General features: G+C 37.7%; 1 protein-coding gene across 1 annotated transcript in view; it reads left to right on the top strand.

The window, feature by feature from the left end:
* Positions 1 to 1,940: 1,940 nt before the first annotated feature.
* Positions 1,941 to 25,831, top strand: part of RICTOR (RPTOR independent companion of MTOR complex 2) — a 75,172-nt gene continuing 51,281 nt past the window's right edge. The window contains exons 1-3 of the mRNA XM_051772336.1: positions 1,941 to 2,078; positions 2,245 to 2,292; positions 18,347 to 18,444. Coding sequence (XP_051628296.1) covers positions 2,030 to 2,078; positions 2,245 to 2,292; positions 18,347 to 18,444 — 195 coding nt within the window. The 5' untranslated portion in view covers positions 1,941 to 2,029. The remainder of the gene's footprint in view (positions 2,079 to 2,244; positions 2,293 to 18,346; positions 18,445 to 25,831) is intronic.

The following is a 25,831-nucleotide window of genomic DNA, read 5'->3' as shown; positions in this document are numbered from 1 at the left end:
TGTTTGATTTTTTTGTTTTGCTTTGTTGGTTTTTGGTTTTTTTTTGTGGGAAGCTCCTGTGGTAGTTAAGTAGTTAAGGTTAGTGCATTTTTCCTATTTTTCATTTCATGATAACAAAAAATTAAAAATCTAATGTTGTTTCCTTTTTTTTCCCAGTTGTGGCAAATATTAATTATACCTCAAACTACCTTTAATGTAGACTTAAAACTGACATTATGGCATTCTTTTGTGTGTCATTATCAGAGACAATCTCAATTTTGTCCACAGAATTCAAATATAACTAGGGTGAAAAAGAAAGAGGAAACTGAAGCCCCGCAAGTTAAACGTAATATTTTGATTATTAAAGGGTGTCTGTAGGAACAAAGCTGCAAAAGGGTATTTAAACCTTACTCCTTTCTTACTCTCCCTTATTGGAAGATGATGTTCAGATTCTTTTAAAATATATCAGTCTGTCTGACTTTCTATCTATAAGGGAAGAAATAAGTGTTGTATGATAATAATAATAAATGCTAACTCATATGGCAATAGTAACAAATGCTAACTCACAGCACTTGGCATGAACGTCCAAAGCATTTTACATGCAGGTTACAAAGTTCAAATCCGATTCAGAGTAGGCCAACCCTGAGTGGTGTTTCAAAGCTTATGTGAAAATAATTAGACACAGGAGAATTCGTAGTAAACAGGATACAAGATTAATACCACTAGCAGTAGTTAATTTGGCATTTTTAGGGTGTCAAAGGTTTTCCAGACATGAAATTTTAAAAGACAGTCCTGAAGCCTATTGATGAAACTCCTCAAGGATGTTTGACATGTTTTGGTCCTGTGGATGGATGAGATTTTACTATTTAGAGCTTTTAATTTTGAGAACCTGTGATTCCTCCAGAACATTAGCTTCATATTTAATAAGCAAAAATTATGATACAGAAGTTTTTTAAAATGGTATTTTAAATTAAATATGCTTGATATAATTCTATTGAAACAAGATTCTCATATGTGTGATATTAACTATGTCAGAAAGTTTTTCCACTCTGTCTTAACAAATAATTATTTTACTCATCTAAATCAGTATTAAAGTTTTAGAAGTGCATCAGTAACTGTGAAATCTAATTTACCAATTTTTAGGTGAAACTTATTGTTTATGAATACTTATAAGCCCCAGATTTTTATGGGTAGTGCAGGGTCTGAATTGAAAGACCTCTGGAGAAGAGGGAAAATTCAGAGTGGAAAATGATTGACTAGAAAACAGGAAAGCAATTATCTAAGCTTGTGAAGCTATTTTTATACGTCTGGCTACTTCTACACTTCAGCTTGAGTATTATTTGCTGGTTTTGTTCCCGAGAATTTCGGAAGTCTGTGTGCAAGAATTTGCCTCGTCTGTCTGAAGTGTCAGGGAACGACGACGTAAGGTGTTATCTGCATATGTAAACTCCTGCCTAAAAAAAGACATGATCGAGTAGGTAACCACACGGTTTCTTAGAGTGGGACTTTCCGACTTCTTTTTTTTTTCTTTAATATATACACTCATTAGTTAAGTTCAACAAATATAATTGCTACTTTTATATTTGTTGGAACTTAACTAAGTAGCAAGAAATAGACCAACGCTCGAGCTGCAGAGAGACCCACCTCGCACAGACCGAACAAAGCGGCGAAAAGCTTTTTTTTTTTCTGTTTGTTTTGTTTTTTTTAATTACTTCACGCATTAAAAAAGCAGAAAACATCCGGCGTACAAAAGCCCCCACGGTCACGCAGCACCCACGTGAATTACCACCTCGTCACAAGGTCAGGGGAAAAAAAAAAAAAAGAAAAAGAAAGAAACAGAACAGGCAAAGCTCGTAAAAAAAAAAAAAAAAAAAAAAAAAAAGAGAGAGAGAGAGAGAGAAAGAAAACGCAATTTCAGCTCCGAGGCCGCTCCCTCAGCCCAGCCCCGCCCACGCCTCCTCAGCCGCCCCGGGGCGGGGGGGGCGCAGCGCGCGCCTCCCCTCGCGAGAGCGGGCGAGGTTTCCGGTGTTGTGGCTGCGGGGCCGCAAACATGGCGGCGACGCTCCGCGCCCGCTCGCTGAGGCACCTCCGCATCCGAGGTGAGGAGCAACCCGCGGGCCGCCCCGCCGCTGCCCCATACCCACCGGCACCCTCCTTGTCTTCTCTCCTTTCCTCCCTCTCTCCCTCTTCCCACCTCCCTCTCTCCCCTGGCGCTCCTTCCTTCGCCGCCCGGCTAACGCGCTTCTCTTCCCCCCGTCCCTGCAGGTCGGAACGACAGCGGCGAGGAGAACGTGTCCCTCGATCTCAGCCGAGGTATGGGCGGGGGCGCCGGCCCGGGAGGGCCGCCTGAGCCTCGGTGCGGCCGCGGCTCAGGGGGGGGTGGGGGGGGGTCCGGCGGCGGCGTGGAGCGGCCTGGTGGGGCCGCGGGGCCGGGGCCGCTGGTGAAGCCGCTGCTCGGGCACCGCGGGGCCGCGCCGGGGCCGCTGGGCTCCTCCCGCACCGGCGGGCGGGCGGGCGCTGCGCTCCGAGCCTCCGGTGCTCGTGTTTACAGTGCCCGGCCCTCCGGCCGATCGCGCCCTGCGGCTCCGGGCAGCGCCGTGAGTGCTCCTGCCACCGTTCTGTGTGTATCCCTGCCTGTCGTGACTCCCTGCCTGACCTAGGCCAGCTGGCTGTGAGCTTTTTGCTCCAAGACCGGCAGCCAGTCGTCTCCCCTTTGCTTGTTAAATTGCTCCGAACATCCTCCACTGCCCTCAGATGTGCGTGTGTGTGCGGGGGGGAGGTAAGAGGAAGGAAGCAGCAGTGACATCTGCTACACACCGAGAGATTTTGCCGCAGGCGATCGGGAACTCTCCTACCTAAATGTGTAATTGGTCTTGTCTTGCTGAGCACTAAGGTAAGCGTTAGGCTCTCTCAAAACAGATGAGTAAAATACAAAAAGTAAGCTGGAATATTATTGCTCTAGAAGCAATGATATTTCCTGGAGCAAAGGATCCTAGTCTGGGAGAAGGAATAAATTTGATGCTGATGTATAACCGTTCTGCTTCAGGAGATTCAGGACTGCTTTTACCCTGTATAGATCAGTTTTATGGGGAAGCAGGCAGGGAAGTGACAGAATCAATGAGATAAAAGTGAATAGTGAAACATAAAGGAAGTACAAACATTAGCAGTATAAGTATTGTTTTCTACTTAGTAAGATGCAGGATCAACAATTTCTTTTCTAAGTCTCTTTTCCTCCAGTATGAGTGTTTAGAAACGGCTGAAAGTTATCTCCATGTATATGTATCATATTTACAAGTATGTTTTAGTTCCTGGGAAGAGAGCTAGGGTTTTTTCAGCTTAAAGAAGTAGGCTCTTATGTCTCCTCTCTCTCCAAATGGATATAATTCTTCCAGTGAAATACGGTCTTTAAAGTCAAGACAAGGGAAACTTTTGCCAACACAATTAGTACTGTAAGCAGTGCTACCTGTTTATCTGCAGAATCAGAATTTTAATCAATGGGTTTAGTAACTTTTTTATGTTGAGTAGCATACTGAAGTGTTTTGATGTGAAAGAACAATACATAGAATTTAAATGGTGGAATGGTAATTTTTAGATGTGGTCTGTTTGAAATCTTTTACTCAGAATTCCGTAGGCAACCATCATTGTGATACTGATTTTTGCCATGAGCTGTTTTCAGCCACCTACTGATTTCAAGAGACCTGTAGTAGTAGCAGTAAAACTACTTGACCTGTATGGTATTGAAAAGAGGCTCTCAGGTAAGATGCAAAACATTTTTAATACCATAAAAAATATTTTGCAATATGACTATATAGCTCCTATTAACAACAGTAAAAAAAAAAACATTGCAGTGGTTGCAGTTGAATAAAAAGCTGCTTTAAATTTAAATGTCATCTCTTATCAAAAAAGTGAGAGTCTTGATATTTTGTTGGAAAAACTGCAGCTTACTGGTCAGTAATCATGTAGCACTGTATATCCACAGTAGGTATTAACATCATTTTAAAGAGAAAGCAAAAGTAGGAAGCTTAAAAGTCATAGCAAGACATTAACTAAGCTAGATGATAACTTGATTTCCACAGTGAACTCAATGAGTATTTGTTTTTCCAGCTGTTAAAATGGTTATGTAAGCAATTAGTTCAAATATTTTGTTACCCTAATTCGCTACTAATAGTACAGTATTTTGGTTCACTGTGTTGTGCAGATCGCATAGTTTTCCATAGGGCTCACCTTTACATTAGCTTAGAAGAACATTCTAAAGTTTTTTGTTTCCCTGGACAACACTTTGTGTTGATTAATATGGAATACCTGATTTGGGCCAAGTAGAGGATCACCATAAACAGTGTTTCAGCCATATGCTTCTAGTTACAGGGGCCTCCTTGTTACAAACACAAGAAGTTATATTAGCATTGCATTGTTTTGAGTAGGTTTCCATTAGTAATGGTTTGATGAGCACGACTTAGCATACAGGTCAGTCCTTCACTCGTCTGTACCTGTGGACTATATTCTAACTATGTTCTTCCCATGCAAGGAACCAGTGCTGTTATTAAGAATTTCAAAACTAATAATAGATGCGGGGTGAGCACTACCCCTGTTTATGCTGCTTTGGGTCCTGCTGCTTACTGGCTTTTTGTGCATTAAGGCTCAAAGAGTGCTTTGCTGCATGTGGAGCCAGTCTACATTTCTCTGCATGTGTTTGGTTTGCTCTTTGCTGCAGTAGTTTCAGGGTTGCTGATGTTCTCTCACAAGACACCATATTGGTTTTTTTACTATGGCTACTTTAGTAGGGGTTTATTCTTTGGCGATCCTTCGTGCTCTACCTTTTTAAAAATGATACATAATGATGCTTATGAATGAGCTTTTATATGATAGTGGATGATGCATTGTCTGTGTTTGTGTAGGTGTGTGTGAATTTTCTATGTAAAATATTAGCCTGGTAAAAGATGATAATGTAAAGTAAGTATGTGGTTTGCTGTTTTGGGGCAGGAGGGTTTGCTTTTTTTTCATTTGTTTTTGAGTGGGGGATTGGTTCTTTCTTGGTGGTTTTGGTTTTGTTTTGTTTTTTTTTATTTTATGTCTGAGCCACTTGGCCCTGCCTGTACCCCATCTTTTAAAGGGATTCAGATAAATCTTCTCTTAAGAAAATCAGTTTGCTGAAAGGATGATCAACTCTGGAAGAATTGTTCCCAGGACAATTTTTGGCATAATTGCTGGTATAGTAAGAAAAAACTGTACAGATACAGGTTAAATTCATTGCTTTTGTCTGCTTAAGGTCATGTGTCATGTGTTCTGTTGATTATAAAATTGCAATTAATAATTGGGATTTAGAGCACTCAAGTTTTGGCCTTGTGTTATGTTACCTACTCAGAATAGAAAAGAAAAGGAAAAGGAGGGCAGACTTGCCACCAGTGCAACTCCCATTGCAGTCATCTGGAAGGAATTAGCAATGGGATGAGAGAGGCTGGTTTAATTAGACTACTGAAATCAAGCTCGTAACTCCTTAAGGCCAGAAAGGACAATGCAAATATTATATATTTTTAGTGTAATTCATCTTTGTTTCTGGATGTTTTATAGGTATTCCAAGCTGAATCACAGCAGCTCATATACCTCCCAGAGCTTTGGGCAAGCTCTAAAAGGCATGTGTAATCCACACTTGTTTTGCTCCTAAATTCTTTCAGGGAGTTGGACTAGGTGACCTTGAAAGGTCCCTTCCAGCCCAGACCATTTCATGATTCTTCGCTCACCTCTGTAGCTGAGTTGCCTTATGCTGCTGGGTGATCAACACCTTTTTCCTTGTTGGAGTTTTAGCTGTTGCCTTTGGGTTGTGAAGGCTGAGGTAGTTTATAACTTGCCTAGTTGAGAGCATAGTGCATTATCTGTAATCAGGCTTGTCTTCCTTCAAGGGATCCCTGTTTTCAGGGAATCTTGTAGCTTAGAGCTTGCAAAGGCTATTAGGAACTTTACAGAGCATGTTCACTTATGGATAGAGGGGTGCCAGCTGCTGATGGTTGAGTGCTGTATGTGTTCATTTCCTCCTTTTTGAGGATAACAGTCTTCACTTTCTGATAATGTACTCTTTAATCAACTGAAATGTACCTATCTCAAACATCAGTGCTTTCATTTATTATTCGTAAACACACATTATAAGATAATACTTTGGTTTATCAGCTTCTCCTGTACAACCAATTCTCTCTGTTTTGTAAATGTTGAGTCTTCTAGCTATAACACAGGACATGTATGAACTACGTAGCTGAGAAAACTGGCTATTTTTTTTCTCTTTGAGAGCGAGTATCACAAAACTGACTAGTGTTATCTGAGAAAATACCCTTTTCCTTTTTTGCCTCCATTGTTAATAATTTCCTCCTGTCATGTAGGTAATAATAAAACATACAGAGGTTCCCTATAACATCACAAGGTCTAAATGGTGTTACTTTTCTTACTGTGCTTGCATCGCTTTAAACCATGTAGTATTTGATTCCATATTCCCACATGGCAAATCGTAGTGCATTGCATGCAGGGCAAATATCTCGGGATTCTATTTGCAGTTTACAGCCCACAGAAATGTCGGGCATTTTTAAGGGTTATTTGTGGGATAGTCAAAGAAGGCTGGATGAATTTTGTTTCCAAAGTCAGCTTGAGATTTGATGACCACGCTGTTTTCAGCTTCCTTCATCAGGATGGAAGAAGCAGGGGAGGAATACAGGGCACCTGTCTGATACTGAAAGCTCAAAGTAGTGGGGGAAGAAAAAAACCCCTTTCGGAGTGGTAGGGAACCAGTGCTGAGATGGCAGCTGGTACATACTTTTTGGTGGCTCAGAGGCAGTTCTTCCACACTAATGGAAAGACTGTTGTGGAAAGCCTGTAGGTTCTTCTTTGCGTACTCTTATGGAGAAGTGGGGCTCTACCACACCATAGAAACAGTATTTTAAAAATAGCCAAGTAGTCATAATGTGTGGGCACCTTTCACCCTCACTTTGCAGTTTGCCACCATTCTGATGGGTAGCTATAGCAGGATGTTTTGTTAGAGCAGGTCACAGGGAGCAATAGCTGTTTTTTGCTCCCTTGTTTGTGAATCTGTAACTGAAGCTGTAATAGTAGCAAAAAGGTAATTAGTGACATTTTTTTCAGCTATTCTGAGATACAAAGGAGCAACTTGAAAAAAGCTGTCAGAGAGAGATCTTACTGTGCCTACTGTCTGAGAAATGTTCTACTGTGTTATTCTTGTATATTGAGGTTTTTATGTAGGGGGACCAAAGGAAAGTGATAATGAGGGTGGCCTGCTAACTTTTTTTGCAGTGTGCAAGCTTTTGATAGGTTTTAACAGTAATAGAGTTAGAAGGGCTGAGTACATGCACTCCAAAATTAAGGCACGCACTTAACTTTCTTGTCTGCGCTTGTGCTTGCACATGAGCTTTAGTTGACTATTGCTTTGGAATTGTACAGTGCATTGGCCTGGTTAGATTAAGAACACTTGTGTACCTTTGTCTTTGCTTCCTAAGTGCTGCTTTTATAATCGTAAGACTTCTCAGAGCTACAAACACAGTGTGTGCTTAAAATATTTTCACTTTTCATTTCTTGAAAGTAGGAACAACATTTTCAGTGAAGGAAGAATATTGACAAAAGACCACTTTAAAACCTTATGACTTGCTTATCTGTCATTAAGGTATCTCTAGGAATTGGCTACTGCTATGTCTTCAAAGATCTGCACTCATATCTGTGTTTAAAGTTCTCGTGTGCAGCATCTCTAAATTTGCTTCTGTGTGTGGGTTCTTTGTGGTTCAGAGAATAAAATATCTTGTACTTTCTGTTTTGCAAAAGAGATTATTCTGCGATTTGCATCAGTATCAATATCGTCTTCGATGTTTAGGCAATGCTGTGTTTTCACAACATTCCACAACATGCTTCCTCCCTACTCACCCGAACCGGTGAAGTATTAAAATGTTTTGCTTCCTTCTTGATATGTTTGAATCTTTGTGATAAATGTTATTCAGTTTTTTTTCATTTGCTTCCCACCACCCCACTTTGAGGTTAGCGCAATGCCTGGTTTCGCCATTTTTTTCCGTCTGAGCCTATCCATTGTAGATACTGTGTAAAGAAACACACCCCTCATCATAATTACAGTAAATAAGGAAGCTGTGTCAAGGATAGCCTGCCCAGAAAGAAATACATCACTTGCCAAACTGATGACCTTCATGCATACTTTACCAGTTACTTAGCAATCTTGGAAGTTTTCCCTTAGTAACATAAAGAGATGCTTAACATCAGGTAGGGATTTTTCTCTTTTAAGTGTAAAGTGAAATAGTCAGTTATAGTTATGTAGTTATAGTTACAACTGTAGTTTTCCTACTGTTTATATCCGTACAAACTCAAACCTGCAAAGGAGGGCAAGAGAGCTACAGGATGGCTTGAGAATTGATGTTGAAATGATGGCCGACTGGCCTGGGGGAATGTACTGAAAAATCAGATAAGTTTTTCTTAATTCTTGTACTTGAGATTTCATAATGGATACTCTTGTCTGAAACTTCTTTTTTAAAACAGTCAAGTGACACAAGACATCTACTTTTAATACCGACTATCTTCTTGCAACTAAGACATAAGCATGTGTGTTGAGGCTTTGATAACTACACAAAATATGTTATAAAATAAGAGCCTTGCTTTTCGTTGGAGGTGTTTTTACCTGCATACAGGTAGGCAGATGCTTGTACAAGACTGCAGGTAAATTTGTACACTGAGCAGCACTCCTGTGGTTAGTTATGATACAGAAGGGAAGGTGACATAACGTTGCTACACCCGTGCTAGCTGATATTTGTCAGTTTTTTAACTGGAGCACTCATAACTGTCACAATCAAAAGTATTTATTCCAGTTTAAAAATCTGTAATATTGGATTTAATGCAGAAGTGATTTTTTTCTTTTTTCATTTGCTGGTCATCTGTTTGGTGATGGAAAATTTGGGAAGCAAAACTTCAGAACACGGTTAGTGAGGAATTTTTTAACTAAGATGTTGTGTCTAGTGAAGAGGAGGAACACTGGTAAAGATGCATAAGTGAGAAAATGGAGTTAAAAAACCCCAACCAAACAAAAAAAACCCAACCAACAAGAACAAAAAAAATGTACTTACCACTGTATTTTTTAGTTACTTGACTGAATTTTACTTTTAGCACATATCTGAAAGCTTTATAGTATGCACCTCAGTGGTGCATAGGTTTGAGTAAATAAATGTAATGAGGAGGTCTTTTCACCTAAATTCTGCCTGAACAGCAATAGCTTATGAATCAATGTTATTCATTAATAAATTAGTCTGAGTGATAGAGTGTTTATGAAAGTTTTCCCAAAAGGGGAGATTTTGTTTCTAAATTTACTGGTTCTGTTCTTCGCTATCTGGACTTCTCTAAGGTCACTTTAATTCAACTGCTACTTACTGCTATGGTTTTGGCTACATATCACCATTCACTTAGGTGGTTTCTCCTGCAGCATTTCAGAGCAATACTTTTTAAATTGTCTATTTATTTATTTATTTGTTTGTTTTCTGACATTCATTGTCTGACATGTAAAATGAAAAACACAAAGATTTTTAATTCTCTTTCAGTTGGAGAAATGGGTAGTTAACATAATTTTATACTGTTTATAAGTGATATTTTCAATAACCTTTCAAGTCCTAGACCAAAAGGATGGCAGAATGATAAAGATGAGCAAGGACAGTTACTTGCCCATATTTGAAATGGCTCCTGTCAGTTAGCACTTGTTTGGTTGAAACGAGGTATCTACATCTCTATGCCCTATTTGCATAACTATTCATTGTGAAATGAACTACAGCTGTTGATTTAAGACTACAGAATGATTAATAGGAGGTACTTGTGCACAGAGGTAATGTATTTAAAGCAAAACAATATGGCCTTGATTTATGGAAAAATACACAATAATTGTAAGAGTAACAAAGAATAATTAATCTCTTCATGTAAAGATGTATGGTGAACAACACAGGGATTTTGTTTGGTTTTTTTTAGCTGCATAAAATATCTGTTTCCTGCTTGAAGGGTACATAGTCTATAAATAAATACATATATTTAAAAATAATTACTTCATAAAAATAGAGGACTATCAAGAACAGCTGTTGCCTGGAAATTACTTCTTTAAAAACAAATTATTAAATCTGTAAGTAATCTTATTCCTTTGTTACCTCCTGAGCATCAGTGAAGTCAGAATTCAGCTTGAGCAACCTCATATCTAGAGAATTTAGAATGTGTTCATATCTTTCTTTATGCAAACCATATGTGTGTGTCGTGGGTAGACTTTTTTTTTCATGAAATACAAAAAATGAAATGGAAAAAAATTTGCTGTTTTCATAAAAGTGATGTTTGCAGCTCAGATTTTTAGGTTAGTGTGTTACCTCAGTGGAATAGGTTTTCCTAAGTTGAAGCTGACCAAAAAGTTGAGTGTCTTGTATGTTCAAAGAATTGTACCTAGGTCTTGTTCTGAAATTTATAAATGACATTCCTATACCTTCTCTTAAAATTACCTTTACAGGAGAAAGTATAGAAGTCCTGAGTGTTGGCAGCAATGTGACTGTATGAGCTGTGTGACACAGGGACCTGTCCCTAATACAAGGGACTGAAGTTCCCAAGCGTCATCAATCAGCAGTATTCTGAAATCTTCTGGTTATAGCATTTTAAGGTGGGGTAATGAGCATATTGCATATTTACCACAGTTTAAAGTTTTCCTGCTGAAGTTAGTACTGTTTGTCAATTACTTGTAGTTTCTAGATGTCTCCATTTATTGTTTGAGTATGTTATTATTTCGATGTTTCCAAATTGCCCTTCGTGTCTTGATTGGCAAATTGGGTGATCCTACGTCTGCTGATGTTGCTGGACTTCTTACATGACTCTCTGAGTAACAGGATATTTCTGGAGAGAGTGGCTACCTCCTGAAAGCTTAGAGTTTATCAGAAAGGGCCAGGTAATACTTACAATTTCAGGTTCTTGAACAAATCAAAATGATTCAGAGAAGAATCAGAATGCTAATTGAGAAAATAGTCCTAGAATAGGATGATATTTCTGCCTTTCGTAAATTTTCTTTTAATGTTAGTTATATTAACTTGCTTCTCAGTTTGATAATACTCAGCAAAGTAGGTGATCAGGATTCTCTTGAGTAGTTTTGAAACCAGATTTGCCTGATCTGCTCTCTAAACAATAAGCAAATGATGTGAGGAAGGTGCACTGTATGTTTTTGTTAAAACAACTAAAAATTGATCACCCTGAATTTTCTGTTTCTAGAATTGGTGACAGAAAAGAAGAAAATGGGTTGAAAGAACTGAAGATAATTTTCTAAGCCATTACAATAAACTTATGTTCGTCATTCAAATCCATCCTTGATGTTCTGGGAAGTATTAATTTGATTTGTGTACTGACATGACCAGTGTTTTGTATCTGGGAAAGGCTTTTACTGACTTTCGAGCATAAGAACAGTTGTACTGGGTCACTCCAACCTTGGCAGCAGCTGATAATTGTTGCAGAGAAGAGAGCAGAACAGGGCAAATAAATACATAGTCACGCAGTTACAAAGTGTTTCTCAACCTCCAGCATTTTGATCCTCTGTGGTTTTTGTCTTTTTTTTTTTCTTTCTCTTTTTTCTTTTAAATATCTAAAATTATGAAAGTTTTAGGGGAAGTTCTTCTTGAGTTTCACTGTATTCTGGAATACGTGTATCACTATGAAGTGGTAATGAAGAAATGTTGTTAGGAAACTGTAATCCTAGTTTGGCTTTAGTCATCATAGTGTACAATTGTGTATGTACTAGTGCAGAGAGATGGCATTGTGGTGGGTTTTTTTGGAGAGGGGTTGGGTATAAGTTTGTTACTCTCTTTGCTGACTGCCATGAAAGAGAGGAGGTGTGCTTTTTTCTCTATTACTGAGCCCCTTTCATCTATTCATAGCTTTCTTAATTAGTAGTCATGAAAATAATCTGAGTTCTTAGCTTTTGTTTGCTTTCTATGTTCATGAACCTGAGTTCCTGGAACTTACATGTATTGAAAATAAAGTGCTCTTTGTATGGTTAAAGCTAGTGGAATCCCGTGAAAGCTATAGGAATCAAACTAAATAAATCACATGAATCACTAGTTTCATTCTTCAGAAATCTCACTTTTGCTCACCTACAAGGGGTTGTTCTCAATTTTTAAAACTTGATATACAATGTGGATTTTTCATCTAAAATTTATAAGACTTATATGGCAAAACATTACATTATACCAGTGCAAAGTATTTCACACCTCACTGATTCAAATGTCATAATACAATTTTAACTGTGATCTGGTTTAGTATTCAATACATTTTTCAGCATAACTACCTTAACTTGATACTGCTAGCAAACAGTTATTTATGTTTTTACCGTATAAACTGAGACATATCTTCAGTCTAAACATGTGCTATTATGTTTTTGGAAATCCTTGGTTGACTGTAAAGTCAATTTTTTTTTCAATCTGGCAAAGTGGAGTCGATGTGTTAACTTAATTCAGGAGTGATCTCTGTGTCATGCAGTTTGCTTTTTTTAATGTAGCTTTCCCTTCTTTAATTGTTCTTAGGTTTAGTGTGCAGTTTCCACCTTTTGAATTAGATGTATATTAAGAATACTTTCATATCACAAAGATTACATAATTGCCCTGATTTTTTTTTCCCAACAAGTTGATAGTGGTTTGATATGCCTTCTCACTGATATTTCATTTCAATAGTAAAGGTCTTGATTAAAAAGTGGTTTAGCAGACTCATTACTTGTCATATAGTCTTACGTAGACACCTTGAAGATATTGATTTCTGATGTTTCACTGCTTTTAATAACTGATAAGTTTTTCAGCAGAAATGGAGAACAGTGCATTAATGCTTCTAGTTGGTGTGTTTCCTTCAACTTCCTTCATTTTGGCAGCATGTACTTCAATTAAGAACAACTTGGCAATATGCAGTGGCATAGCATTTAAACTTTAAAAATCTCTTAATATATGTAGAGGTGTACAGAAATTCACTAGGATCATGTGTTTATATTGTGATTCTTTCCTTCAGAAAGAGGAAGGTATCTCTTGTGTTCTTAGTCAACAGTGAGATGCTTGATTATAGTGAAGTACAACTTCCTTCTTTTATATGTATTTAGTTCTTTACTTCACTTTTTGGCCCTGTGATTCTAGCAGGTGTGACATCAGCTGCTAGTGGAGTCTCTCACTTGAGAGTTTACTTACCGTACATACATTGGCTGCTGTGTACAGCTACTTTTTTAGCATCTACCAAGTGATGCATATGAAATACACACTCCTCAGTTTAACTCATTATGCCTGACTTCAGAGTTACTGAATTATTTGTGTGCTAAAGCCTACCATTTTTTTTCTTTCTGTCTTTTTTATTCACATGGCCATAACAGAATAGCGAGTTGGCATGCTGCTAGCATACTGAATGTGGTCAAACAATGCTGCTAAATCTGTCAGGGGAAAGGAAAGGAGTCGTCACTTGTGCTAATATAGCTGTTGCTGGTCCTATTTCATCCCTGCATTAGATGAAGCGCTCGCTGTTTTGTGTAGATGGACCTCTGTGGTGTTCTTTCTCTCTGGAGAATGGGATCTGTCAGAACGCATCATGATTCTCACTGGGGAAAAACAATGTCACAGTCCTGAAGGGGTGAAAAATGAGTCAAGCCCTAAAAGGTCATGAGAGTTTGAAAACAAACAACAACACAACATCGAAGATTTTTGATATACATGCATCTGTGAATTACTTTTAGGCATAGGAGGTCATGGAATTCTTGAGGCTAATGTTTTGAAAACACCAGCTTTGCTCTGTGCTAAAGATTATAATTTTAAGTACTGGATGTTAGTGCAGATAGTTGTGGGTGAGAAACTGTGTTTGGTGTCACAAAAGTAAACAGAACAACTGCTGCTACTTCAAAGTGTTTGCTGTCCAAAAAAAGGCAGACAGATATTCAGAAAATGAGATAGTAATGATTAGCAAGCTAAGCTGTTGCTGCAGAACACAAGTGGGCTCGTTTGCAACTTCTATATATACCAACAAGTTTTATGATGGCATTTGAGCAAAGTGGCTTTGTGTACAGTAATTGGGATGATTTGCCAATTGTAAAGTGCAAGTAAAAAAAAAAGATAGTTGGACATTTTTCTACTGAGCGTCTTGTGGAACAGGTACATCCTGCTTTCATCACTCTACCTGTGAATGGCTCAGTGGTTCAACCACTTCTGTGTGGATTTTGTAAGAATTCAGTTTGAGTGGTAACTCACTAGAGAACTAAGATAGCCAAAAGAGCACAAAGGATTCTGCTGAGTTATTTAACAGGATAATTTGAATGTAAAGTCAATGGGTGCTGAAGTAGTGTAAAGGATAGGATGTATCATAGTGGGACGGGAGAGGGAAGGGAAGGGGTTGTGCATCTTTGGCAGAAGAAAGCTGTAAGATCAGCTCAGTCATTTTGCGCAACTCCACCCTCAGAAGCACTATGGGAAAAAATGTGGAGATACTTGGTTGTTGCTGTGGGCCGGCTGGAGATCACAGAATTGTCTAGGTTGGAAAGACCCTGGGTCATCGAAGCCAAACATAAATATAACACTGCCAAGTCCAGCACTAAACCATGTCCCTAAGTACCACGTGTACACATCTTTTAATTACCTCCAGGGATGGTGACTCAACCACTTTCCTGGGCAGCCTGTTCCAGTGCTTGACAATCTTTTCGGTGAAGAAATTTTTCCTAATACGAGTCAGCATCTCAGTAATAAATGAAGTGAGTCAGAAAAGAATAGGCTTTTTGAGGGGTCTTTAATAAGTAGCTTCTTAGTCTTTTGTTTCAGATACAAAAGCAGGAACTTCTGAAGAACTAAAGAGTAAAAGCTAAGAAATCTCTGCAGCAGTGGTCTGAACTGGGGTCCTTAAAAAAAACAAACCCAAAACAACACACACCACCACCACCACCAGCCCCCTTATGTTGCAGTTATTAACTTCTTTTATAAGATACTTTTAGTGAGAGAGTTCTGGAGTTTAAAACAAGACTTCAACTCAAAAAGTCTCCTTTAATTTTAGTTCCTTCTGAGGTAGGATGCTGTTAGAAGGTCTTTATTTCTTTACTGCCTTATTTTTCTTAAGTGGTAGTGGTTTTGATAGAAGTGTGAGACATCTAACTTGCTGTATTTGTATTATCAATTCAATACTGGAAATGTCTGTCATGTTCTCAGTTTTCTCACAGGTTTGTAGATCTTGTTCTGGAGTTCCCACTTTGCTTCAAATTACTGATTTGAAGCTTCTGGGAAATACCTGGCTGCCCTGCTAAGCACTGCAGAGAGGGTTTTCCTCAAACTTTTCTGTTTCTAGAAATGAGTTTTTCTTAGCAGAAAGAGGACAACGTGAGGAAAAGTTGCTGTAACTGCAGTTTTTCATGCACAAATAGAGGAAAATGGTTTTAATGCATGTTTTAATTAGGCATCCTCATCACACAGGTCTGCCATTGCTACAGGATTGTTACTGTGGGAAATTGTAGTATCATTGTGTCCTGGTTTCTTCACATCCAAATTGACTGCCTTCCTCCAAGGCAGCGCAACTCACGCACTTCTGAATTAGTACCTGCTTTCTCAGATAGCGGAATAGGAATATTGATTCCCACTGAAGTGCAATGGGTTTTCTGGGCTACTCTCATGGTCTTTCCTGTCCATACAGCAAACTTAGTGTTGGTAGAGGTTTACTGGTTTACAGCTTACCATGCTCATGTAGCTATCTGCACTTTCAGAAATAAAACTTTTAAACATACTTGCAGGCATTTTGGAAAGTTACTTTTGCTGCTTGTTCTCCAGGGAACTGAAGTAGAAAACTCTGGAAAGCTCTAAGACTGCTCACCTGGGATCTTTATTGTGGTGTAAAGGGGTATGTTACAGGTCCAAAAGTGATGTGAGCCAGGGAAATTCCCACACGTTACCCAAGGCAGACCAAAGTATAAATGTCAGCCAAACTGTATTTTCAGAGAAACCAAATTATGAAGAAGTTATTTTCCTCTCCTGTTATGTACCCCTGAAATCAGGGGCTATGATATAAACTATTTGTAGTGCCATAACTATGCTAAACTACTTGTTTTCAGTGTGCCCTATCCTTGGAACTGTTAAAGGCCAGGTTGGATGGGGGTCTAAGCAAACTGGTCTAGTGAAAGGTTCCCTGCCCATGACAGAGGACTTAGAACTAGATGATCTTTAAGGTACTTTCCAACCCAAACTATTCTATGATCCTATGGCTTGAGCTATTGCAAACCTCTTAAACAGAATTAAGCCCTGGAAAAGCAAACTATTCAGAGGAAGCCTAAACTTGGGATCTCGTAAAAGTCTTACTGTGTCTAATTTCTGTGATCGTATCAAAGATTTTTTTAATTTTTTTCTGGATTGGAGGTGGTTCAAAGATGCGCATGCCCATATTCCAATTTAAATTCAGAGTTACTGGATGTTTGGTTTTACTATGCATACTGTTCAGCAGTGCAAGTGTGTCTGTATTTGAGTATCTGATTGTTGACTTTGCTTATGCTGTCATTAGATCTGTGGAAAAGGATGTTTCACATCAAGCTGGTGGTAGCAGAAATTGATGCCCAAATCTAAGAACCTATCTTGCCTTCCCAAAATCTCATTGATCCTTTGTCTGAAAATTGCCAGAATTATATGGTGTGACAGTAGCATGTCTCTACATGTACTAAAGTTTCATTAAACAGTATAGTCAATACAATTGATTCAACTTAGCCTTGAGTAGGCATCTAGCAGCTCATCAGGCTAATTGCTTTTGACTTCATTGGCTGATAGACAAGATATTCATTGACTGCAGTGGATTAACAGGTTTGTACACCTTAATTCGGGTGCCTACCTGTAGATGTCATAATCTTTAAATGCTGTCTGGATGCCTGATAGTGGTTCAAGTACATGATCTTGTCTTTCCAAATATGTTCTGGATATATCCTGACAAGATTGCTAGTTATGTTTGCTTTGTAGATCTGTTGGTTTAAGATTTTAAACTACAAGTGATATAAAAGCTTGGTTTATAGAGAGGTGGTGACGATGCTTCCTTTACATTTCCATTTCCTTTGTATAATGAAAAATATACAAGTACATCTTCAGGAAGAACAGGAAAATAAAAGACTATGTATGTGCCACAAATTCAACTCCAGCTGTTCATTCCGCAGTAGGAGGCAAGTTTCTCTTGCTAAAGCTAGCGTGGGGCACCACACACAAAAATCCTTCTCTGTCCTGCATTCCAGGTGTCTGATGTTTGGACTCTTCAGGTGTTTTCTGAAGGTTTCAATTTATGTAACACAATTATTTCTTTTTTTTTTTGGTAAGGTACTACTTTCACTAGTTTACATTTCCAGCGTAACCTTGGTATTTCATTTATTTCAAGCTGCTGATAGTATTGTTGTAATACCTATCCTCAGTGTCTAAACCAAGACTGCATGGGAATCCTGCAGCCAAATATATCTCCCTTTGAAAACTGTCCTGTTGCAGTACCATGATGTGCAGAGCTTACTGCAGTTTCTGTTACAGGAGCTCCCTGTGTACCCAGCCCCATTCTGCTTGTTCCATTCTGCCTAATCTTCCAACCTCAGTCCCAAAAGTGGAGCAATGCTGTCTCTTCTCACTATCGTAGTCCCTTTTCTGTTTTCCAGCAGAATGCGGGGTCGTCAACTGGTGTCTGAATTCTGGTTTGTGGGGTTTTGTTGTTATGGGTGAGGTTTTGTTTGTTTGTTGGGATGGTGGACTCTTAGGAAGAAAGGAGAAGACATTCCTAGCCTCTCTGTTTACCTTGTAGTTCACTTCCCATGTCACTAGAAAGGTCTGGCCCCCTATTTAAAGTTTAGGGTCATTGTGGAAAGTAATAGGGAGAGCAGAAAAGAGGCCCATGTTTACAAAATTCCAGCCCTTTGTCTGGAAAAAAAGAAATAATATGATGTGTCAGTAACATACGGTCCTTTTCCTTCCGTCTTTAAGCTTACATCTTGTCTTTCGATTGCAAGGGGATTAAGGATAAAGTTGTTCACTTATGAGATGTACGGATTGGAGTTTCAGACACTAAATGGATTTCTTTGTCAGCTGTAAATCTAAAATACTGATTAAAATCTGCTTTAAAATAAGAGTATCTCTCCTCCATGGCCTTTAGCATTTATTTTCCGGAACGCAGGTATGCCTGCTTTTGGTTCCAAGCATAAATCAAATTGGTGCTCCTTGGAGCAAAAATACTCTGTATCCCTAACTGAGGCCGAGAGAGCACCTATTATATTTATGAAACTGCATGCTGAACACATGTTTAGGGGGTTTTTTTGGTTTTGGTTTGGTTTTTTTTTTTACTGTATCTGCTAATAGCCTGTTTTCTTTTGCAGACCCCTGTGATAATATGAGAGAGATTCTCCAAAATGTGGCCAAATTACAAGGCGTGTCAAATATGAGAAAACTAGGTCACTTGAATAATTTTACTAAGGTAAGAGCTCAAATGGTGTCAGAAAACTAATAATCCTACAGGCAAAATATTTTGTATTTACTCTCAGACATTGGCTGGGAGATTAATGAAATCACTTAGTATCATGGAACGGTGCTTGAGGTCTGCATACATACTGTGGGAGAAGAAGGTATCAAATAAAGACAGGAATATATGTGAATGGAGAGTTATACTAAAGTTTGAGTACATGTTCTGCTGGCTGAATTTTTGTAGTATTTTAGTGCTTAGAAGATTGAAATACCTCCCAATTAATGGGTTAAGTTGCATAAATAGAGCTAAAGATTAGTTCTTGTGCCACAGAATTAAATCAAAAATGTGAAATGCCAAACTTTCTGGATGTAACTGATTGAATATGGTGAGTGGGGAGGACTCATGCATTTTGGGTATTAAAAGGACTCCTTGTAAGATTGACAACTTCAGTGGTAGTGTATGACATTCTTTTAGCTGGTGGGTGAGTATTGAGAACAAAATCACAATAAAAAATAAATGTATCTTCTAATGCATTAATAGCAAATGTGTAAATGCTCCATTTTCTGGGTTGGTTCAGAGCACGTGTAGGTGCACAGCATTCACTGAGGAACTGAACTTAGACTGAAATCTTTTCTTTGGGTCATTGCCTTGTGTCTGTCAGGCATCACCCATTGACAGAATGCTGCTGTTTTCACTGGGATTCCAAACTGTTGCAAGAAAACCCTTTATGCTGCTAGAAAAGTCTGACACATAGCTGTGTTTCCCTTTTGTGATAATCTGGAAACTTTTAAATGTGAATGCTTCCATATTCTCTAGTCATCTTAAAATTAAAGAACTGGATTAGGTTCGCAGATGCACAATTCCTAATGGAAAGTCAGTATTGGAAACTATGGATCTTAAAACAATGTAAATTCTGCTATTGAAAATCAGATGTTAATCACCCATAACTGGTAAATTAGTAAATAAACATACTGTAATTAAAAGAGGAACCAAAAATTCTTTTTAGAAGATAGTTTGGAAAAACTGAATAATTCCACAATTGAATATTTGAAGAATTTTCCATTAAAAATGGAAAATACTTACAGAAATGCAGGGAAGTTTTTCATAAATTGGACTTAAGACTGGCAGGAAATCATGAGTTTGTGAGAAGCAACTTCCTAAAATGAAATATACCTTTGAAGGTGGAGACTGTAGTTCATAAACTGGTTTTTATCCTAAATCAGAGTGACCATGTATAAGACAATCGTACTACTGTGTTTAATATTTAACACTTGTTCTTATATTCATCTCCCTAGAATATGTGCTTTACAAATGTACAACAGAGCATTTGGTTTTAAAAACTCTTCCTATTTCTGTTTGAACTGTAAATACAGTTATGAGAATAGAATAAAAGTGGCAAGTTGTACTGTATTGTCTGCCTTGTGGTTGGAACAATTCTGTGTCTTTCATTCCAGTGGTTAAAAGTGAAAGCCTGGAGCTTGAGGGAAATGGTTTTATTTCCTTTTTGCACTCTGTTCTTCTACCCTGGACTAGTATAGTCTCAGTTCCCCCTTTGCGAGACAAAAGTGTGAGTAAGGTTGATGTGCTAAGAGCTGAGGATGTTTGTATCCTGTCTTGGAATTGAAGGTGAACTTGATTTGTTTGTAAATTCTTGCATTTTATAATCCATTTTTGAAGGGCTAGTTTTTATCTAGCATATTTGTACTATGGACAGGGGAGGGACCTTTGAAAATTTTTAATAGCATATTTTAGATGAAATAATATGGAAAATTGATTAAGTTTAACTCTCCTACTAGGAATTTTCTCTTATACTTAAGAGAAAATGTCTGCAGTAGTCATATTTTCCTTCAAAGACTGCAAATCTGACTGTTCTAGTTCTTTGGTCAGGGGAAGCAAAATGTTCATATCATGTGGAAACAAGTGATGGAAGTTAACATGGAGTTTCCTGGTAGGGATCATAATAGATACCAAATTTTAAATTAATTTAAAGATGTCTGAAGTGTCTTAGATTTAGGTTTCTTTACTTGAAAGAGGGTGGTATTTTTAAGGTGAGGTTTGTTCCCCTCACCTCCCTTTATTTGAGGAGAAGGAAAGTATTCATCCTTTAAAAGTTACTGAATTAGTACTGAACTAGACTCCGGGATTTTATGCAGAAGTTAAATACTTTGATTAAATTTTTTTTTAATTTTTTTTTTTAATTTTTTTAAATAATAGTGATCAGCAGTCAACAGGATTTATTACTTCATCTGCAAGAATGATACTGTAAAGCAGATACTTTGTGTGTAGGTGATATAAATCCCTTTTCATTTTTATTTGCCTTCAAAACTAGTTAACTAGTTAACTAGTGACTTTCACATCTCCACAACACCATTATTACTGTGCAAAGTATGCTGTATGCATGATATTTTACAAAAACTTACATTTCATTCATCAAGTTTTAGCTAGTACTACTGCTTAGCTAAGTCATTGATGTTCATGTTCTTGGCTCTTTGGCTGCAGAACGTAGGTTGTTCTTGTCCAACAGGTGTTTTAAGTTTTCTGATCCAAGAAATTAGCATTCCCAGTCTGGTGATGCACGGGCTATGGAAAGGTGTGTTTAGTTCTGAATTGCAACAGTGGCAGACTCAGAAATCTTAGATGCTTTGAATGACAGCAGACTCCTCCCCTGCTGTTTGTCCACCTAGTAAGTGGAGTTGCAGTTTTTTGGGCAAAAACTTGCATTATCTCAATCTATATTCCTTTCAAACTACCTGTATCGCTATTTAAGCTAACCTAAATTCTGACCTGAAAACTGTTTGAGAACTTGACCTCTGGTAAATGATCAGTAACACTTTCAGTTGTCACAGCAGTTCACAAGCTTGGTATGTGCTTTTAGCTTCAGTAAGCTGAGTAGGATTACCCATCTTTCATTTATATGGCCACCTACGTAGGGCAAGAGCCTTGAAGTTTCCCAGCTTCTGCTGATTAATACCAAAACATCATGGTTACTTCTTGGGGGTTTTCCCCACCCCCATGAAAAGCAGTAAGTGATAAATCACTGAAAACCAGAAGAAACAGTACAATTGCAATTACCTAGTGGAAAATATCTCTGTGAGTTGAAGTATTTATTTATAATCCTGTATTATAGGAGGTTTATCCGACTGGGAGCTTCTGAGAGATCCTTTATACCATTGTAAAACTAAAAGGGTATTTTACTAATGAACTGAGGAAAAAATCCACAGACGATGTAGGGATTTCTGTTTTTCTTTCAAAAAGGAAGGTGCTTCTTAAAGGACAAAAATCAAACTTAATTCACTTTAGCTTAAACTTAGCAATTGAATAGCATTAGTGATACAGTGATTTGGAAAATTATGTTTTCAAACTGCTCAAAACTAATTCTGTCACTATTTAATGAAGCTCTACTGTTCTGCTCTCTATATCTCTTAGCTTTTAACCATGCTGCAGACTTTCACTGTGACATAGATTGATTGCCTTGGATATGGATATGGCCATAGAGGCTTTCACGAATCGTGTCTTGATTGTAGTCTGTGATTTTAGAGTCTTAGCTGTCTTTTGCAAAATCTAAGTATGTTAGAATCTGAATGTATATGCAGACTGTAACATTCATCCAAGTAGATAAACCATTGTCGGCAAAATGTGAAATGTCGTGATGATGTAGCAAATTGGAACAGAACATGTGCTTAGGGACATTTGGCTGTGAAAAACCTGGAGACAGTATGTGTCTAAATCTAGAGTCCACAATTTCAGTAGGGGCTTCTCTTAAGACTGGGATCTACAAAGTAGTCTCCTCATAAATATTACCAGCGGTGGTTCAAACTGTATTTCCAAAGTTACAGTGTAATAATTACATTTTGGACGCATAGAATAATGTAATATTTTTACCTAGTAATTGCTGTGGCTATTCTAAATATGAAATTGAATGGTCTCAGTGTGCACTCGCCTTGTATGAGCTGTTGACCTCCTGTGGTTTTGTTGTTCTGAGCTACCGTTTCCAAGACATGTTGATATGTTACTCATATTACTATGACTCATCTGAGTAGCATGAAAAACTCATAGCTGACAGTAAACATGAAAAAAACCTTCACTGTAAGTTAGTCACTCTCTGACCTAGTGTAAGTACCATTTTGTCCCAATATTAAATCTCACCCTCAAAGAGTCTTTGCTGTGCCTATTCATTGTCTGTTATATCACAAAATTTTAATTTTAAGGTTGACTCATTGGCACTTTTAAATTGCAAAGTATACTCTAGTTTTGTTTCTGTATATGTATATATAAAAATATATAAAATTTACAGTATGTATAAAAATATATTTTATATATAAGATCTATGTATGGAAAAACATAAGAAATATAAAAATATAGAGAATTGCATAATTCCAAGTATGATATGATAATCCATTGCTATTTTAATGAAATATGTTAGTGTATGTGTATATATATATTTATACCTATGTATAAAGGTAGATTTAGTGTACTGGTTGCCTACAAACTTATGCTACAATGTTATGTATGTTACAGTCAAACATAGGACAGTTACTTAGTTTTGTCAGGAATTCAGCCATCTACAAATGTCACTGCACTTCAGCCAGAATCTTTGATCTGCTTAATGTTGTTTGAAGGTGAAATGAGAAGAAAGTGGCAAAGTTTTTCATGTATTTAAGCCCAGATATTTATAACTCAGCAACACCCAAAGCATTAAGACCAGCAGAAGGGTATCTTCTTCATGACAGCTTCCATGACTTTTCTGCTTTCAAACATACAGCAGTCTGGCTTTACCTTTCTTTTTTTCCTGGACTAAATAAACCAAATTTAGTTTTGAGTGCACTTTCCCTCTTTATCTGCTCTTAAAATGTGGCACACAAAATTTTGTTCTTATGGTTTTGAGAGCAGCCTGTCAAATGGGGAAAACAAAGTCTCTTAATCTCAATCGTAGTGCAGTCCTATTAGTATTCCCAAAGATAAATCTCTTTTCTTTTTTCTTTTAAATTAACTTTATGAATGTTTTCTGGACACCTACTGTTTCTCTACTGGACTCTTTTAATTTCTTATGCATCCATTAATGTGTGGTACCCTGAAGGATGTGATACGCTCTTCCTTTTATTTAATTGAATTTTTTTCTTGAGTTTGGTCACTCCTTTTAAGTCACTGAAACATTTTTGAATTCTGATCTTGCTGTCGATCTTTCAGATTCTTTTTTATCTGGAAATCCTGTTAGCACACTACCTTGTATAAATTGTAAAGAAAGCTAATGCATAAGTATTGGTGGCCCACTGAAGTGAGAAGAAATGAGTAGCTACAGTAGCTAACCTACATATTTTTCTTTAGCCAATTTTACCAGTTCATTCTCTATGAGAAATATTGTGCATTTATGCACAGACACTAGCAAACACCTCTATAATAACTTCCATCAAATTCAGAAATATGTATCTGCACAGCGGCTAAACTTGATGAAAATTTTAATTTGTCAGGTCTAACTGTTTTGGAATTTCAAGATTAGGTCTAATTTTTTTCTGCATCAGTGAAAGTGTGTGCAGTGGGAACACATACAGAGATGAAAACAGTTGGCGTTGAGGAGCTAATAACCACAGTATACATATTTGCTGAGAACAAAAACTAGACTAGAACTGGTCTAGTGAACTGAATGCTCTTTAGCAGTTGCAGCAGGTTGAGTGGGTTCCTTGAACACATCAACTGCTTTAGTTTCGTCTCAGGACTGCTCAAGATGCAAACCAATGGTGAGTATGATGCTAGGAGAGCAGATTCAGAAATGCACTGATGCACACAATGGCAACTTTTTAAAATTGTTTTTTTCCTACATCAGAATTACAATTCTGTGGGGTTTTTTTTAAATAGGAAAAATAGACTGTTGAGGGTAATCTGGTATGTTAAATTAGGATTTCTCATTTGTGTCTGGGGTGGAATGCTGGGGAGAGGTTTAGATGTATAAATGATTAGCCTAAACAACTACTGATGTAATTGTCTGAAACTGAACAATGAACTGTTTTTACTGGCTACCTTCTCACACTGTTTTGCCTACACTCTGCCAGCCAGTTTTTACAGTTCATAAGATGTCAATAGAAATGCTAGAGCAGCAGTGGTGGCCTTAGGCAGTCTAACAACATGGCACAAAAATAGATTGATGTTAGGAAGTGGCAGGCTGTCATAACCAGTTAATGCATCAATTGTCTAGTTTTATTATCACTTAAATTTGAAAGGTGGGGGAAAAGAGGTTATGTAAAAACTTTCCCTGTATTTTATAATCATCTTTGGTTAAGAAAAGTGCAAAATCCAAAATACTTCAATTAACTTAGATTATTTGAACCCAAACGCGGAGCTGATCCAGGCCAATTTAATAATCTCTCATTAACCGCTTTGGATTTCACAATTATAACTATGCATACAATTTCATAAAATGTAATGTGATCCTTGTACTTTTTGAGCATAAATGTAAGTATTGTTTGAGTCTAAATGGTCATGCTAATAAAATGGGTTTACTTAAAAGCAGAGTTTGTGTGCAATATGCTGTTTTTTTCAGTTAGAGGTGAACAGTATAGAACTGGAGCATGGGACATACTAAATATTTTAAATTACAATAGCCTTAACTTAGCTGTTCGTTTTGTTTATTATAAATTTCTTATTGTTAGCAGTAAAAAGAGTGTCCCACGGTGTGGTATATTATAGTACTTTTAGAGCAGAGCTTTTGACTAGTTAGCACAGACACTTCCTGAATACCTCACTGAGGAGAAACTTAATACTGCACTGACTTAGAACTGAACACATGCCTGTTTTGAAAACAGAGGACAAAGTGCAAAGCTATTGCAATCAGTATTAGTCACTTGAGTTTTTGGAAGTGCTTGGAAAAGTGCTTTGGGATTTGGGCATGATAGTATTTTATAATTTTAGCTAGGAGGTGGTGAGATGACTAGGAATTTCTTTGCCGTTCTTGCAAAGGAGGATAGCATCACCTCTTCTCACAGAACAGATTTTCCTTTCCTCAAGAGGCTAAAACATTGGCATCCACTAGATTGCTCCTTTTGAGGTTGGTTTCAGACTTAAAAACTGCACTTAAAAATTTTTTGTGTTCAGAATTAATAGATATGGTTGAAATGTTCAGAGTTTGTGATAATTTACTGCTATCTTTTTGTGTACATAAATTCAACCTTCGCGCTGATTTTCCGGAGTTAGGAGTTCTGTGCAATGGATGACAGTCCAAGACCAAGTGCCAGTTACAGAACACTTGACAATGCCTTCTGATGTTTTGTACACCTCTGCTGCTGTGGCAAAACATGGCACTGGACCATCTGTGTCAGTCTTTGCTTCAAAATCCTCACCTGAACCTGCTTGGATCCAGATGTGCTGTGACTTCAGTCATTTTTTATCTCTGCTCAGGTTACCAGTT

Source organism: Manacus candei, unplaced genomic scaffold, assembly GCF_025592945.1.
Source record: "Manacus candei isolate 608988 ecotype Guabito, Panama unplaced genomic scaffold, ASM2559294v1 h1tg000152l, whole genome shotgun sequence".
Classification (NCBI taxonomy): domain Eukaryota; kingdom Metazoa; phylum Chordata; class Aves; order Passeriformes; family Pipridae; genus Manacus; species Manacus candei.
This window is presented reverse-complemented; position numbering and strand designations above follow the sequence as displayed.